The 15,618-nt window shown below is 42.4% G+C and overlaps 2 protein-coding genes across 2 annotated transcripts in view; both read left to right on the forward strand.

Moving 5' to 3' along the window:
* The window catches only part of LOC113017568 (NACHT, LRR and PYD domains-containing protein 12-like), a 65,079-nt gene extending 49,855 nt beyond the window's left edge, over positions 1-15,224 (forward strand). Inside the window, exons 10-12 of the mRNA XM_026160720.1 lie at positions 11,760-11,936; positions 14,307-14,480; positions 15,156-15,224. Coding sequence (XP_026016505.1) covers positions 11,760-11,936; positions 14,307-14,480; positions 15,156-15,174 — 370 coding nt within the window. The 3' untranslated portion in view covers positions 15,175-15,224. The remainder of the gene's footprint in view (positions 1-11,759; positions 11,937-14,306; positions 14,481-15,155) is intronic.
* On the forward strand, positions 46-4,340 carry LOC113017569 (protein NLRC3-like). The gene is made up of 3 exons (XM_026160722.1): positions 46-1,449; positions 1,850-2,078; positions 2,219-4,340. Exons 1-3 carry the CDS (start codon positions 1,447-1,449, stop codon positions 3,991-3,993), a joined length of 2,007 nt encoding a protein of 668 aa, XP_026016507.1. The 5' UTR covers positions 46-1,446; the 3' UTR covers positions 3,994-4,340.
* Positions 15,225-15,618: the final 394 nt, after the last annotated feature.

The raw sequence follows: 15,618 nt of genomic DNA on the forward strand, positions 1-15,618 counted from the left end.
TCACTCTGACACTGCGCTGCTCAGAAGATAAGCCGTACAGCTGGGTCTAGGGATGCTTTTTAAGTAAAGGTTTAACTACAGCCAGCTAGCGATGGGTACCGTTTAGATTTGAAAACCTGCTAAATCAGAATCAGTTGCTGATGATGGCTTTTTTCTTTTCCATCAATCACGTATAATCTTAACTCAAAGTGAACATAGACTTGATTGAAGTAACTCAGATCAGCCAATTCAAAATGCTAATTCAATCAACTCTGAGTTCATGGCTAGACTCAGTTTGTTGGCCCTGCACCTTAAAACTATTTCCTGTTTGTCCCTCATGTTTTTTGGATATTGTTTTCACATCTTATGTCACGGCTAGCGGGGCGAGCCATGTTGAATTTAATAAAGGACCCAAGATGCCGACACTGCTGTGAAGTGAGTGAGCTGTATTGAAACGGTGAAGTGCAGTGGAGATGGCCTGTGCAGAAGCTAAGATAACCTCTACTGAAAAAACTACAAAACTAACCTGAAACCTTAAACGGAGACACGGGGAGACAACACAGACGAACCAGCAACAAGCAGGAGAAAACAAAGGGCTCATATACACAAAAGAGAAATCAGGGAATGAGAAAAGGGAGACACAGCAGGATTCATTGGACATAACCAGACAAGGGGAAGCAAAAGTAGACACACTAACATAGGACATGGCACTGTCAAAATAAAACAGGAAGTGAACACAGAGACACAATACTAACACAGTACAGAGGGAACACAGAAACCAAAACCTCAGAACTAGAAAATCTTAATCAGAATGAAATTGTAACAAAAGACAATAACAATCAAAACAAAACTACTGAGTCCACAGACTCGGGACATACATCGGCTCAAACTGTGGTCATAAATATTTTGTACTTGTAAATCAGACTGTGTAGTTGTGAACTGAGTTTTGTAACATTGTGAAACAAAATATCTGGAAAGTTCATGTTTTTGCGTTCATTGATTTGTGTGTGTAAAAATGTAAAAATGTAATAAATGTAAGAAACATTAGAACTACTTTTGCTGACACAAAGTTTGGCGAGCACTGCAAGTTGTCCCTTTAAACCAGTCACTGATATAAAGAGAGCACCTTGTTCCAGGGCATCTGAGCATGGAGGGAAAGCTTTATGCAGGAGATGGTAAGAGCTGTTGGGACTAAAGAAACTGAGCAGAAAACTACAGACATCTGGAAACTGAGTTGTTAATTCTCAGTGGGATCAGCAGGACTAGCAAAGCTCCACCATGACAGTCATCTGATTGACTGAACCCATCCAAACATCACTTCATGGACCTTTAGCTTGTGTCTGTGTGTGGACAGACATAACATGAGCTAATTATACATTACTCCTCCACAGAGTGGACCAGCAGAGAGCAGAGGTTTCCACTGGTCAGTCTGCACAGCAACATCAAACACACCTGGACTCTGTGGTTATGGTTTGTAGTACTACGTTTACATTTGTTCTTTTCAGTCACCTCTATGCTGCACTTTGTGGACCAGAGGATTGTCAGTGTGTCCAACATAAATCAGAGTTTGGGCTCCATGATTTCAGTCAGATTGGGGTGACTGTAGCTCAGGAGGGGAGCAGGTCAGCTACTAGTCAGAAGGTTTGTGAATCAAACCCTGGCTGGCAAATGTACTGGGTAACGTACTAAACCCAAGCTGCCCTCTGATGCATCCATCAGAGTGTGAAAGAAAGTATTTAAGCATAGAACAATGTGCTTGGTTGAATGAGGCATGTTGTATAAAATGCTTTGTGTGCACAGAGTATCAAAGAGAGCTATATAAGAACCAGTCCATTTACCACTGGGTAATTCATATAGTCTTCTTTTCCAGCGGCTGGAGGACAACATCACCATGTTTGTGAAGAACGAGCTGAAGAAGATCCAGAAGCTTCTGAGTCCAGATCACCCAGAAACTTTAAAGAGCCAGATGGAGGATGAGGAGATGTTTGAAGGAGAGGATGAAGATGAAAGAAAGAGCTGCAGAGAAGCATTTCTGAAGATCACACTCCACTTCTTGAGGAGACTTAAGCAGCATGAGATGGCTGACCATCTGCAGAGCAGTAAGAGAATTTCTCTAAAGACTGAATATTGATCTTTCCTAATAGCTCAAGAAATGGACCAATAGACATCATCCTTTCAGGGTACTGAAAGGCTATGATATTTATTATATAATATTTTTTTCTGAATTTCTTACCTTCAGAAATATTTGCTCCACTCTGTAAACGTGAACTTAAAGCCCAACTGAAGAAGAAGTTCCAGTGTGTGTTTGAGGGCATCGCTAAAGCAGGAAGCCCAACCCTCCTGAATCAGATCTACACAGAGCTCTACATCACAGAGGGAGGGACTGCAGAGGTCAATGATGAACATGAGGTCAGACAGATTGAAACAGCATCCAGGAAACCAGACAGACCAGAAACAACAATCAGACAAGAAGACATCTTTAAAGCCTCACCAGGAAGAGACGAACCAATCAGAACAGTGCTGACAAAGGGAGTGGCTGGCATTGGGAAAACAGTCTTAACACAGAAATACAGCCTGGACTGGGCTGAAGACAAAGCCAACCAGGACATCCAGTTCATATTTCCATTCACTTTCAGAGAGCTGAATGTGCTGAAAGAGGAAAAGTTCAGCTTGGTGGAACTTGTTCATCACTTCTTTAATCAAACTAACGAATCAGGAATCTGCAGGCTTGAAGACTTCCAGGTTGTGTTCATACTTGATGGTCTGGATGAGTGTCGACTTAATTTGGACTTCAAGAAAACTAAAATCCTGACTGAAACAAGAAAGTCCACCTCATTGGATGAGCTGCTGACAAACCTCATCAGAGGGAACCTGCTCCCTTCTGCTCGCCTTTGGATAACAACACGACCTGCAGCAGCCAATCAGATCCCTCCTCAGTGTGTCGACATGGTGACAGAGGTCAGAGGGTTCACTGACCCACAGAAGGAGGAGTACTTCAGGAAGAGATTCAGAGATGAGGAGCAGGCCAGCAGGATCATCTCCCACATCAAGAAAGCTCGAAGCCTCCACATCATGTGTCACATCCCAGTCTTCTGCTGGATCACTGCTACAGTTCTGGAGGATGTGCTGGAAACCAGAGAGGGAGCAGAGCTGCCCAACACCCTGACTGAGATGTACATCCACTTCCTGGTGGTTCAGGCCAAAGTCAAGAGGATCAAATATGATGGAGGAGCTGAGACAGATCCACACTGGAGTCCAGAGAGCAGGAAGATGATTGAGTCACTGGGAAAACTGGCTTTTGATCAGCTGCAGAAAGGAAACCTGATCTTCTATGAACCAGACCTGACAGAGTGTGGCATCGATATCAGAGCAGCCTCAGTGTACTCAGGAGTGTTCACACAGATCTTTAAAGAGGAGAAACAACTGTACCAGAACAAGGTGTTCTGCTTTGTTCATCTCAGTGTTCAGGAGTTTCTGGCTGCTCTTCATGTCCACCTGACCTTCATCAACTCTGGACTCAATCAGCTGGAAAAACAACAAACAAGCTCTCAGACAGAGAAATACTTCTACCAGTGTGCTGTGGACAAGGCCTTACAGAGCCCCAATGGACACCTGGACTTGTTCCTTCGTTTTCTCTTGGGTCTGAAGACTAATCAAACTCGTTTGCAAGGCCTCATGACACAGACAGGAAGTAGCTCAAAGACCAATCAAGAAGCAGTTCAGTACATCAAGAAGAAGCTCAGTGAGAATCTGTCTGCAGAGAAAAGCATCAATCTGTTTCACTGTCTGAATGAACTGAATGATCGTTCTCTAGTGGAGGAGATCCAACAGTCCCTGAGATCAGGAAGTCTCTCCACAGATAAACTGTCTCCTGCTCAGTGGTCAGCTCTGGTCTTCATCTTACTGTCATCAGAAAAAGATCTGGATGTGTTTGACCTGAAGAATTACTTTGCTTCAGAGGAGGCTCTTCTGAGGCTGCTGCCAGTGGTCAAAGTCTCTAAAAAAGCTCTGTAAGTTATAAAGTTTTTATTATTTAATTTGGTTGGTATGTTATGAAAAACACACTGCCATGAACCTCTGTTTTGTTTTTGTCAAAATCACTGTAATATAATCACTGTACCTTTATATACACGTGACTTGTATTAATGCTGCTGCCCTCTTGTGGCTAAAGTGTAATTATGTTCTTGTTATTAGGGAGGATTTGAGAGTAACATGCCAAGTGAGTCAGCACCTTCGCTTTAGCTTAAAAAATCCAAATTCTTATGTCATCAGTTATAGTTGCATGTATTCATTATCATAATTTAACCTTTAATATTGATGTCTTAAAATTATTTTGAGTAAACTAATGTTAAGGTTCAAATATTGGGGAAGGAGAGTACAAACAACCATGGTCCAGAACTTGGTCAAACAATTGATTTTAATGAAATACACGCGTGGGAAGACCAGCTCCGTTCGCAGACCGGGCTGATCTCCGACTTAATCAAAGCATAAACAGATATTTTATACCATCAGGGCTTGAATTTAATGACGCCCCCTCATACGTCACAAACAGAATATATGCATACGTCAAATCAAAACCACAATGACTTTTAACACAGTTTAAAAGAACATTATCTCCTATCTTCATGGCAGGTACTTCCTGTCACTGCCGGATGCTCGCTTATCATCGTGACACATCAGCAGCAGTTCTGCGACAAACTGCTCTTTTGCAACCCCGAGCAAAACATGATTAAACTTCCACCTATAAATGATTCTCTTTAACTAAGTGTGTGTCTCGTCCTTAAAGGCTCCTCAAAATAACCTGCACTTAGACTCTGCTTTCGGTTTCAGTTCTGCAAAAGACACACTCTTCAAACCTGCAACTTCCTGTCAGCCTGCAACTTAGTCTTTCTGAAAGACACACACTGTTTAAACATCTGAATGCAATATCAATTTTGTAGATTATATTATTAATGCAATGGTAATGATGATGATTATTAACAATAGCAGCAAAATATCTCTCCAATCTCAATACTCCCTCTCTCGACCTCTGGAACACCAGAGGTCACAATACATTGTGTTGGGTCACTCCTCGGCCCACTCAGCTGCTTCCATGTCCATCCATGGCATCATGGACATCGGGGTCACCACTCCCGCTCTGACCCTCTCTAGCCGTCCTCTGGCTCAGCAAATCAGACAACCTCATGTCATCTAAGTGGTCCAGTAATAAACACCAGCTCCCCCTCGAGAACACTCCATGCGTAAGATTAGGTTTTTTCTGCGTCCCTCTCTTGTGGTCCATCATGCCTCGGGCCTCCAGCATCCTCACCCCCCTGTGGTCGCCGAGATCTTCTGTAAAGCAAACAAAACACCTTTTCCTGCACCTCCCTAACTTATCATCTTTGGGACTCTTTAATCAAAAGCCTGATCCTAATTATCTTCTTGACTTATTGACTTGTATTTATATATATTCTTCAACATTACTCATCATTTTAAAACTCTTAAAACGCTGCTTTCACGTCCCTGCATGCGTTTCCTGTCGCTTGCCTTATCTAATCATCAACATCCTGTACACAGAAGTCTCGCTGCTGCAAGGCCTCCACTCTGACCTAGAATCTCCTTTCACAAGAAAATCATTATAAGCGCCTATTCTACTAAAAGATCCAAAAAAAACAACCACTTTAATCAATTAAGTTTAAACATATAAGCAATTACTCCTGCATACATTTTATCATAGCTAAACGCTGCCTTGAAACAACTCCTGTGTGTTAACACTAACTTCATTTTAAAACTCACATTTCCTATGTTATAACCTGTTTTTGGTACAGCCTTTTTATTTCATCTTGCTCCTTTGATGTAACAATACCTTCTCATTCTAGTTTATCAGACTTAACCAAAATATATGCTTTCCTTCCTTTGGTCCTTCTCTAAAGCAAGAAACTCCTATTCAGTTCCTCTTTTCTGTCACTTGTTACAGGGCCAGCTCAAGTTCAGTTAAACGCTAAATTAATTTGAGGCCTTTTGCCTGGAATCAATACTGTCATGTGTGTTTATGGACTCTGTGTCTGTAAGCGTGTGCAATCCTTCAATAACTCATATCATCCTCACAGTAGATTGGCTAATCATAGCGCTAGCCAAAGGCTCGTGACCCACAAGAGACGAATTGAGCCACAACTCCCTTAAAGGCACAAAATGCAATATGTATAAAAAGTCATTTCTACGTATAAGCTCTCCCCTTTATCCTAAAAATAAATCTATGTAATATCTGTATGTGTGTCTTCTATTCATTAATGTAATTGTCAGTTATTTTCTCTCTTTATTTTACCTTCTTTTTGTTTACCTCTTTGTTTGTGACGTGGACATCCCTAAACCATCCTGAGTTCCGGCTTCAATTTCAACCCAATTGTACCCTCTATTCTCGCAGTCGAACTCGTCTGGGCTTCACCTTCCCACTGGCCCCTGTGCCCTTCTCTTAGTGTCCTTTGTTGTCTTGTGATCCCCAGCAAACACAGTCTGTTTCTTCTCTGTTTCTTCTCCGTTGCTCTTTTCAGTATTTTCCTTTTAGATTAAATCCCAGCCTGGCAAAATATCCCATTCAGTGTCTTTAAACAGTTATGTCACACTGTTCTTACCAGCCTGCAGTTCACCGTGCATTTTCCATCACGTGCTTTTCTTCCATGCTGCTGCTGGTATCGTCAGTGTAGTTTCAGTTGCACTGTCTTTTGCCTGCTGTTAATTCTTGAAGTCCACGATGTTCTGTCGGTCTTCATCAGGAGATTAACTGTCCTATGAGCTTCTTCTCAGGATCGGGACAAGTGGGAGGTCAAGCTGTAAAATTTTAAGCCAAAATCTGGCCTGTTTTCCTCCCAATTCTGTTAATCAATGGTTTTGTACTCAAGATTCTAGGTTGAAAGAAGTCCACCTGTATTGACACACTAAAGCATACAATTAATATCCTTTTCATTTCTTTTCTTAAAACCTCCATTTGCTTCATCTGCCTGGAGTTTAACTCGTATGTTTCTCTCTCTGTGTGCTCACTTGTCACAGTCAGTTCCTTTTATGGGCATGCAAAGTTCCTGTCACACACACCATTTCCTGTCAACCTTGCAGCTGCTCAGAACCATATTTTCTGTTTCTATCTCTCCTGTTTTGTTTTTTTTACAGGCTAATAAAACTCTTGTTTTACTAAGTCTTGATCTAAAACAATTCACCCTTATTTCACGCACACACTTCTAAATATACTAAATTCTTTGCGTTTGTCAGATCGTCTCACACACACACCGCCTTTTCTCTCACACTTCCACTTCTGCACTCACTCTACTATCAACTTTCATAGTGTTATTATTATTTATTATTTTGTACAAATCACACCCAATCACTCAAAACCTGCTACTCACAGCATTCACACACTTAAACTGTGACAAGAGTTGAGGAATATACTCACAACACGCTTTCCTAAGAGTATTTCAGACATGCCTTTCATAATCAGAAAGAGCAAGTCAAAGAAAACAATTGAAACCTCTATTAATTCTCACAGCACACACATAGAATAGAAAAAATAAAACACACCAGCATTTATTGCTGATGAGAGGTTACTCCTAAAAGTAATATGTTAGTCTTAAATATATACAGTGCACTCACTATATTTATATATATATATATCAAAACTCAGTCAATTACTATACATTCACTACGGCAACTCAAAACTTTATTTATAGCCCTCTAATGAACATAAATGGCGTCTTAAACACACACTCAACAATGTTTGCAGCAGTATTTGTAAAACCAACTGTGGTTTAAACAGTTCACTGCTGACTAATTTGCATTTTCACACTCACACACACACAGTCTAAAAATAGCTCCAGCACTGCCTCAGACTCCTTTCACACAGAGATCTCTTATTTTATATTACAAAGACGTCTTATATTTACAACCACTGTCACATCTGTCAGCTTTAGCGCCTAAACAATTTCGACAAATTTAAGTTAACGGTCCAACCGATAAAGTCCAACTTTTTTGTGATCAATTAACCAGTATCTGTCCAACAGTTTCTGGCCTCATCTCTAAAATCCCTAACTCAATTTAAAAGCGTCAACCAACCCAAACTTTGCCTGAAGCTCTATTTTTGGCATTTCACAGCCAAGGCTTACCCCGAAGTTTTAAGTTAAAGTTACACGCCCGAAGTCCAACTTCTGCTGGCCAAAAAAGCGCAGACTACCGTTCCAAACGGTAAGGAGACTCTAACTCCTAGTTATTCTGGAGTGCCCCAAGCTCCACAGTGACCAACTGACTATCCCTCTTCGAGGACAATGCCTAAGCGTCCTTGGCATTGGCAAGCGTTACCTCTGAGCACTGCGCTTCCTATCAGTCCAACTGACGTTCTTGAATAATTTATAATACTTTGGAACAACAGTAAAACAGCCAAAAAAGTGTAAGACTGAAGCAGGTCCAACCTTATAACCAATACGGGCTCCACCCCAAACAATAACCAAATTCCCTAATATACTAAAATCACTCAGCAGTCCAACTGCTTTCCACGGTCCAACCGTATTAAATCCTTTAGCGGTCCAACCGCATTCAATCATTTTTAGCAGTCCAACTGCATTAAATCCTCAGTACTGTCATGAGATTCTCATCAAAATCAAAGCAGACATTCCCCAGTAATTTCAGTGAGTAGACTTTAATTTGTAATGTCCAATTTGGCACACTTTGGAAATAATTCAACAGGTAGTGCCTTACCTTTGGATAAGCGGCTTAGAACAACAATGAGAAAAAGAGAGCTGATTATTAGCTCATCAAAACACAAAACAAAATCACAATGAATTATCGGTTAATTTCATTTAAAATAATTCATTAAGTATTTATGTACAATTCAAATTAGTTAATTACATATTTTGTTGGTTTGTTTTCTATTTTAATTATTTTACTGACACATTTAATGAATTATTTAATGATGTATTTATTTAATTCACGTTGCTACTCCTGGCCCTGCATCGCTGTTCATAAATACATTTTATTTGTCAGCTTCACCGATCAAAGTCAGGGGGCGGGGTTAATGCTGATCAAGTCAACACCATTGCTTTGGTCTGGTGGGCGTTCTTTTAGTGGGCTTTTCTCAATACTAAGTAGGCCTACACACCAGGGTTTGGACATGTGTGGACCCAAACTATACTTTTACCCTTTTTTGTGTGTCACCAAATACACTTTAATATTTTCTAGACAAGAATGTAGTGGCGTAATCTTTAACCTCTTTTGGCTCCAAACAGAAGTGACAGACTTGAGCAGGGTTCATTTAAAGGCTGACAGAAGTGGAGTGGTGACGGGGAGATGTTTGACAGGACAGTGTTTCAGCCTCCACAGGTTCATGTTGTGCTCCATCAGTCAGTGAAGATGAAGTCGGTGCTGATGAGGCTGTAGAGTGTGGGATGTGAATGAGGATGATGAAGATCTGATGATAGCAGATAAAAACAGGCTGCAGAGACTTTGAGCCATACAGGGCACACAGTGTGTGTACAGAACAGCTGAAATCATTATGGAGGCCTCACTGGAATATGGAAGCATCACAGTACAGCTTCAGTGAAGCTTTAAAGTCTCTGATATGAGATGAGAAATGAAGCAGCCAGAGCTTTTTCATGAGTGGAAACCCACTGTGACTGTGAGCTGCTGCTACAGCCTCCAGATTAGCCAGCAGCTCATCCTGCTCAACATGGACCTGTGGTCAGAGTGTGTGCTGGATAATCTGGCCCAGGATGAGGCCAAACTGACATGGGATGAAATGTCTGTCACATAATTGAGCTTAGTGTAGTTTCATTTCTGCACAATTTAAAAACAACCAAAACTTTGTTCTGTCTTTTCTATGTTATACTGTAGACTTTCTTTGATACTGTGTCCAAAAGGAGCAGCTTTTACTTTGAAGGGGAGGCATCTCTGTTTCCTCTTCAGGTTGGATGATGGAAGCAAATTAGTAGCTGTGTCCCAAAACGTCGGCTGCATCCTCCAGAGGCTGCATTTGAAGGCCGATTACATCACAGCCAGGCGATGAAGGCTGTCCGTATTTGTCGACTCCTTCAAATGTGCCCGACAAATGCGTCCTTCATTTCCCCGAATTTGAAGGATTCGTCGGGTGTGTCCTTCGTGGCCCACCATATCCCAGAATTCATAGCGCGGCCCAGCCAAATTTCAGCTGCCAACAATGGCGGCAGCTACTAAGTTTTCAAATTACTCTTATTAATCTTTCTGGGTCACAAAATAAACTTTTAACATATTTTCAGGCGAGAAAGTAGCTGTGTAAACTTCAAATATCTGCTTGGTTTATCAAGACATCACATATTTGCAAAAGTGTGCCGACGTTTTCGGAGACGTCTGTTACCCACCCGCTCGCTAGCAAGCCGGGGGGTTCAATGGTCACTCCAGCCGGCGAGAGCAGCGGACGCCCGGCTTCATCGTTTTCAGACCCCGCTCTTTCGCTACTGTCATGGTCCGGATTTTGAGGAAGAGACTATGACTGGGATATAGTTTGGGTCAGCACAGATCATTTATTAAAACACACATTACAGTGTGGGACGAGCCGGACTTCTTCTTCGTTTGCACAAAGACAGAAAGCTTTATAGTCATTATGACGTCACACAGTTAGACCTTACTGGCAATGATAACAGTTCCTCGCACTCAAAAAGTTCTCCTTATATGGACATCATATGCTACTTTAGAGAAAAACAAGTGTGTAATACATTGTGCATTTTGTGATAGTGTAGCTTTCAGAGAGACTATCCTCAGACGACCCTCCTATTATTACTAAGTGTGAGTGTAAACGTGCATGTGTTATATAAGTGCGTGCATGTGGTTACAGGCCGGCGTACGTGCAGAACTGAACGCAGACGGGCCTGGGTCCAACAGGACTGGTGGCTACTCAGGTGAAACACGTTATATAAGTCACTCGGATAACTTAAAAATGTAATTGTTTGCCTTTTTTCTGTGTTTTATTTGTTCCGGAGTAAATCGGTTTGGCTGAGATCAAAGTTCCTCCGGGATTTTCACACAGCTGAATAAACGTTAAACAGGAAACTGATTAAACAGAAGTGTGAGACGGTCGAGAGTTTACGCCAGTGTCCTGTTATATTTTAGATAGCAAGGAGCAGACGGCCGAGTTTATTAAACTCCACCAACACAGCGGTGACGCAAATCTGAAGGCTAGACCGTCCCATTTCACAGCCTCGCACTTCCAGCCTTTTCAGTCTTTGAAGGACCCGGCCCACGTAGACCGCGAATACCGGGTCCTCCGAAGGATGCAGCCGACGTTTTGGGACACAGCTAGTGTGTGATGTTCTTTCAGTGTTGCACTTTGTAGACGCTCCCTGAGCACTGGTCTCACAGCCAGCTGCACATAGAGACCAGTGTTGTTAGTCCAGGTCAGAAGATGACTTGTTGGAATGAAAATGAGCTTGTAGTTTGTCTGCTTTAATCATGTGACTGGAAAAAGGTGTTGGACTTCAAATATGTCCATTTCTTTCACACTTCACCTTTAAAAGTGAAGCCTTGTGGTTCCTGGAAGGAAAAACACGACTTTTTCAAGTCTTTGTCCTGTTTTTATGAGAAATGTACGACTTTAATGTGAAACATTCAGAGTTTTTTCTCTTGTTGTGTTTGTTTGAAGCTGCTTCCTGTTGGCTTCAGCTGTTTGGAGTTTCCATTTTCTAAACTTCTACATTCTGAACCTTCTTCAGCTCTGAACAGATGATGAAACACTGAATGATTTCAAGCTCACACTTTGTCTAATAAACTTACATCTTTCATTCTTTATACAGATTGAGGGACTGTGGTTTGTCAGAGATCAGCTGTGATTATCTGGCAGCAGCACTGAAGTCCAACCCCTCCCATCTGAGACAGCTGGACCTGAGCTGGAACTACAACCTGCAGGATTCAGGAGTGAAGCATCTGTGTGGTTTCCTGGAGAGTCCAGGATGTGGACTTGAAACTCTGAGGTCAGTCAGCATGTTTTAGTTGTGCTGAGATGAATATGATGTGAAAGTTGTGCTGACACTAAACTGCAGACATCAGGCTGATATTATACTGATCCACACTGAGGATCTTCATGGTAAAGTCTGTTTTCTTCTTCTCTGGTTTAGTCCATTGACTGCAGCAGAACAATGTTCACATTTCAAACCTTCAAAGAAGAAGAAAAATCCTCCACTGGATAATTCACTGTGAAACTCTCCAAGTCTTCATTCCACCTTAAAGTCTGTCTGACACTGAAATCCAAAGCAAAATGTGCGTTTGCTTTACAGACAGCAGTCCAACACAAACATACACACATCATCCAAAACACAGTCCAACATCCAAATCTCCTCCACTGCCAGCATGAATGATGGGAAAGAGAAGGAGGAACACTCTGACATTCAGGGTTAGAATGAGTTTCATGAAGCAGACTGTGAAGATCAAAGCTGCATTAGAAAGCTTACATGAATGAATGAGTGGACAGAAGTGGACAGAGATCATCTGAAGCACTTCAAAGGCTTTAAATCAGCACATTTCTCTTTATTCTTTATCAACTCTGTTAGTTTCTCTCAGTTTTCTGTGGAATGAAGCTAACAGCAGGCTAATAAGATGCTGACCAATAGGTTTCTATTAAAGGTTGTAATTTGTATATGAAAAAGTGCTTTGGCTCAGCAGGGATCAGCTTACAGGTAGAATACAGCTGCTGGATGGGATTAGCATGTCATAGCTATCTACCAAACTGCTAACTGGGGGATTTCAGGCCATCTATGGATCATTTTTGCTAACTGTTTATTCAGCTTAGGCTCACAGGGCTGCAGCCTGTGCCCTAGCTGTCATAGGGCAAGAGGCGTGGTCCACCTGCACAGGTGAGCAGTCCATCACAGGGCCAACAGAGAGAGACAGAGAAGCACTCTCTCACATCCACACCTACAGCCAATTTAGAAGCACCAATGAACCTAAGCAGCATTTCATTGGACTGTGGGAGAACATCCAACCTCCACAGAAAGGCCAACAAGCTTCAACCTACAACCTTCTTGCTTTAAGGCACTAGTGCCAACCACTTTTCCCCATTTCAGCCCAAATCCTGCATCTTCCTGTTTCTGACTCCAGGCCAGCTCCACTAACACTTTCTCATCAGACACTGCCACCTAGTGGAGGAAGTCTTAGTTCCATTTGAAGCTTCAGATTACAGTTAGTTCCTTTACAAAGAGGTGGAGGTGGTGGGGCCACAGCACCATCATCACTGAGTGCCATAGGACACTTAACCTTTGTTTCCATATGCTGGGAACTTCCTGTTGTTCCAAGGAGGACTGGAAAATGTGTGAAAATCTCCCAGTCAGTTCCTCACAGCACACTTCAATCATTTCCCTCCCACAGCATCAGGACCAGGGCTTTTTCTCTCTTTGGTCCCACTAAGAGATTTCCACACAAACACCTCATCAGTGGGACTCTCAGAGCTACCAGCCCTTTGCTACAATCACAAAGATCTTCATTGAAATCAACGATATCAAAGCTGGAATCAAATGAGTCCAAGTCTTCTGCTGATTCAGCATCACATTCATCTTTGCTCCTTGTTCTGCATCCCCACCATGGACTTCATTCCTTTCCAAGCCAGCCTTGAGTGTCCTTTATTCAGCTCATCCTCTGCTTTACTTTTACACCTGATTTTAGCTGCTTTATCTCTCTTTCAACAAGTTTCTGTGCCTCAATCTTTTTCTTCTCTCCCTCATAACAAGACAGCTTCTTCTGCCTGAGAACATGTTGGAGTGATTTACTAATCCAGGGCTGCTTATTGGGGAAAATGCTTCCTGTTTCCAAAGTAATCCCCATTTTTCCCAGAAAGAAATGTAAGTAGAAATCGATGATCTAAGTGAGAACATGAGCCTTTAAAAAGTCCCAGTGGGTGCAGTCAAAGCAGTCCCTCAGTCCCAGTATAGAGTCTTTGGTCCAGACTGGAACAACTGTGTGCCCAGTTTGAGCTCTCTTCAGTCCTGTGACCTGACAGACCCAGAGGGGCCATCACATCACATTTAGAAGCTCCCCTAATGGAGCCACAACACATGTCCAACACTTAGTCTGTCTTGTTGGACCAACTGGAAGAAATGATTCAAGGACTTAGTCACAGAACAGAGATTCAAATCTCCAAAATCCAACTGGCTGCATCAGGACATATAGTCTGAAACTCTGCACAGTTTCCTGTTTGAAGCTGCTTCCTGTTGGCTTCAGCTGTTTGGAGTTTCCATTTTCTAAACTTCTACATTCTGAACCTTCTTCAGCTCTGAACAGATGATGAAACACTGAATGATTTCAAGCTCACACTTTGTCTAATAAACTTATGTCTTTCATTCTTTATACAGATTGTGGCGCTGTGGTTTGTCAGAGATCAGCTGTGATTATCTGGCAGCAGCACTGAAGTCCAACCCCTCCCATCTGAGAGAGCTGGAGCTGAGAGGAAACAACCTGAAGGATCCAGATGTGAAGCAGCTGTCTGATCTTCAGCAGAGTCCAGACTACAGACTGAAGACTCTGGAGTAAGTAGAGTGATGGAGTGAGTGGGTGGTGCTGTCAGCAGTATTGTACTAAACACAGTCAGTATGAAACAAAGATCCAGTGTTTCCTGTAAAGCTGCAGCTTCTCAGTGAAGCTGTGAGAGGAGAATGGTGACAGGCTTCAGGATTGGACACAAACACTTCCTGTTTCTGACCTTTATGGTCACCATGGTAACGGCTGACACGCTCTGATCAAACGCTGTCAACAGCCAATCAGCTCTCTGAACAAAGCAGCACGCAGACCAATGACTGCATTCATTTCCAAGTTTAAAGCAGTGAAGAACACAGTCTGTAGGTGAGGAAGAATTTAGTGAGAGCAGATGTTTGGATGGAATTCCTCCAGTTAACAGCTGGAACCGTCCATCTGGATTGTTGGGCTTGTTGTTGGGGTTCCTACAGAGCTCAGAGTGGACACACCAAGGTTCTTCTAATGAATGAAAGTCCAAACTCAAACTAGGAGGGAAAAACATTTTCATCAACTTCAATAAAAATCCAAAGATTAGAAAAAGTGAAGCAACAATGAGTCCTAGTACAGTCCCAGCACTGAAGTCCCTGCTGCTCTTTATACTGGATGTGCTGCATCACTGACTGACAGCTGATGAAGAGTCTCTGGAAACACTCGTTTATCTCCTCTGCTCTTCCTTCTTCTCTCTGCAGGTGGAGGCGAAGATGGTAAACAGGACGGTGTGTGTGCTGAGAGAGGAGGAGCTGTGTCCTGATGATCCAGAGAGGTTGAAGCAGCAGCAGCTTGTGTGTAGAGACGCTCTGACTGGGCCATGTTACTGGGAGGTGGAGAGGAGAGCTTCATCCAGCAGTGACTGACAGAGGAATGAGAAGAAGTGCAGATGACTGTCAGTGCTGCAGAGTGAACTGCTCTGAGAACAGCTCCACTGTCAGACACAATGTAGAGTCCAGCATCATCCCTGTGTGTCCCTCTGGATCTGACAGAGGATCATCAGTGTATCTGGACTGCTCTGCTGCTGCTCTGTCCTTCTACAGTCTCTGCACAGTCTCTGTCTGACTCTGGCTTCAGACCCTCCTGGATCAAACTCACCTGGAAAGACTTTCAAACATCACTCAATAGATTTGAATACAGAATATATTTGATATATACTGTAGA

This window comes from Astatotilapia calliptera, unplaced genomic scaffold (assembly GCF_900246225.1).
Source record: "Astatotilapia calliptera unplaced genomic scaffold, fAstCal1.2 U_scaffold_15, whole genome shotgun sequence".
NCBI lineage: Eukaryota > Metazoa > Chordata > Actinopteri > Cichliformes > Cichlidae > Astatotilapia > Astatotilapia calliptera.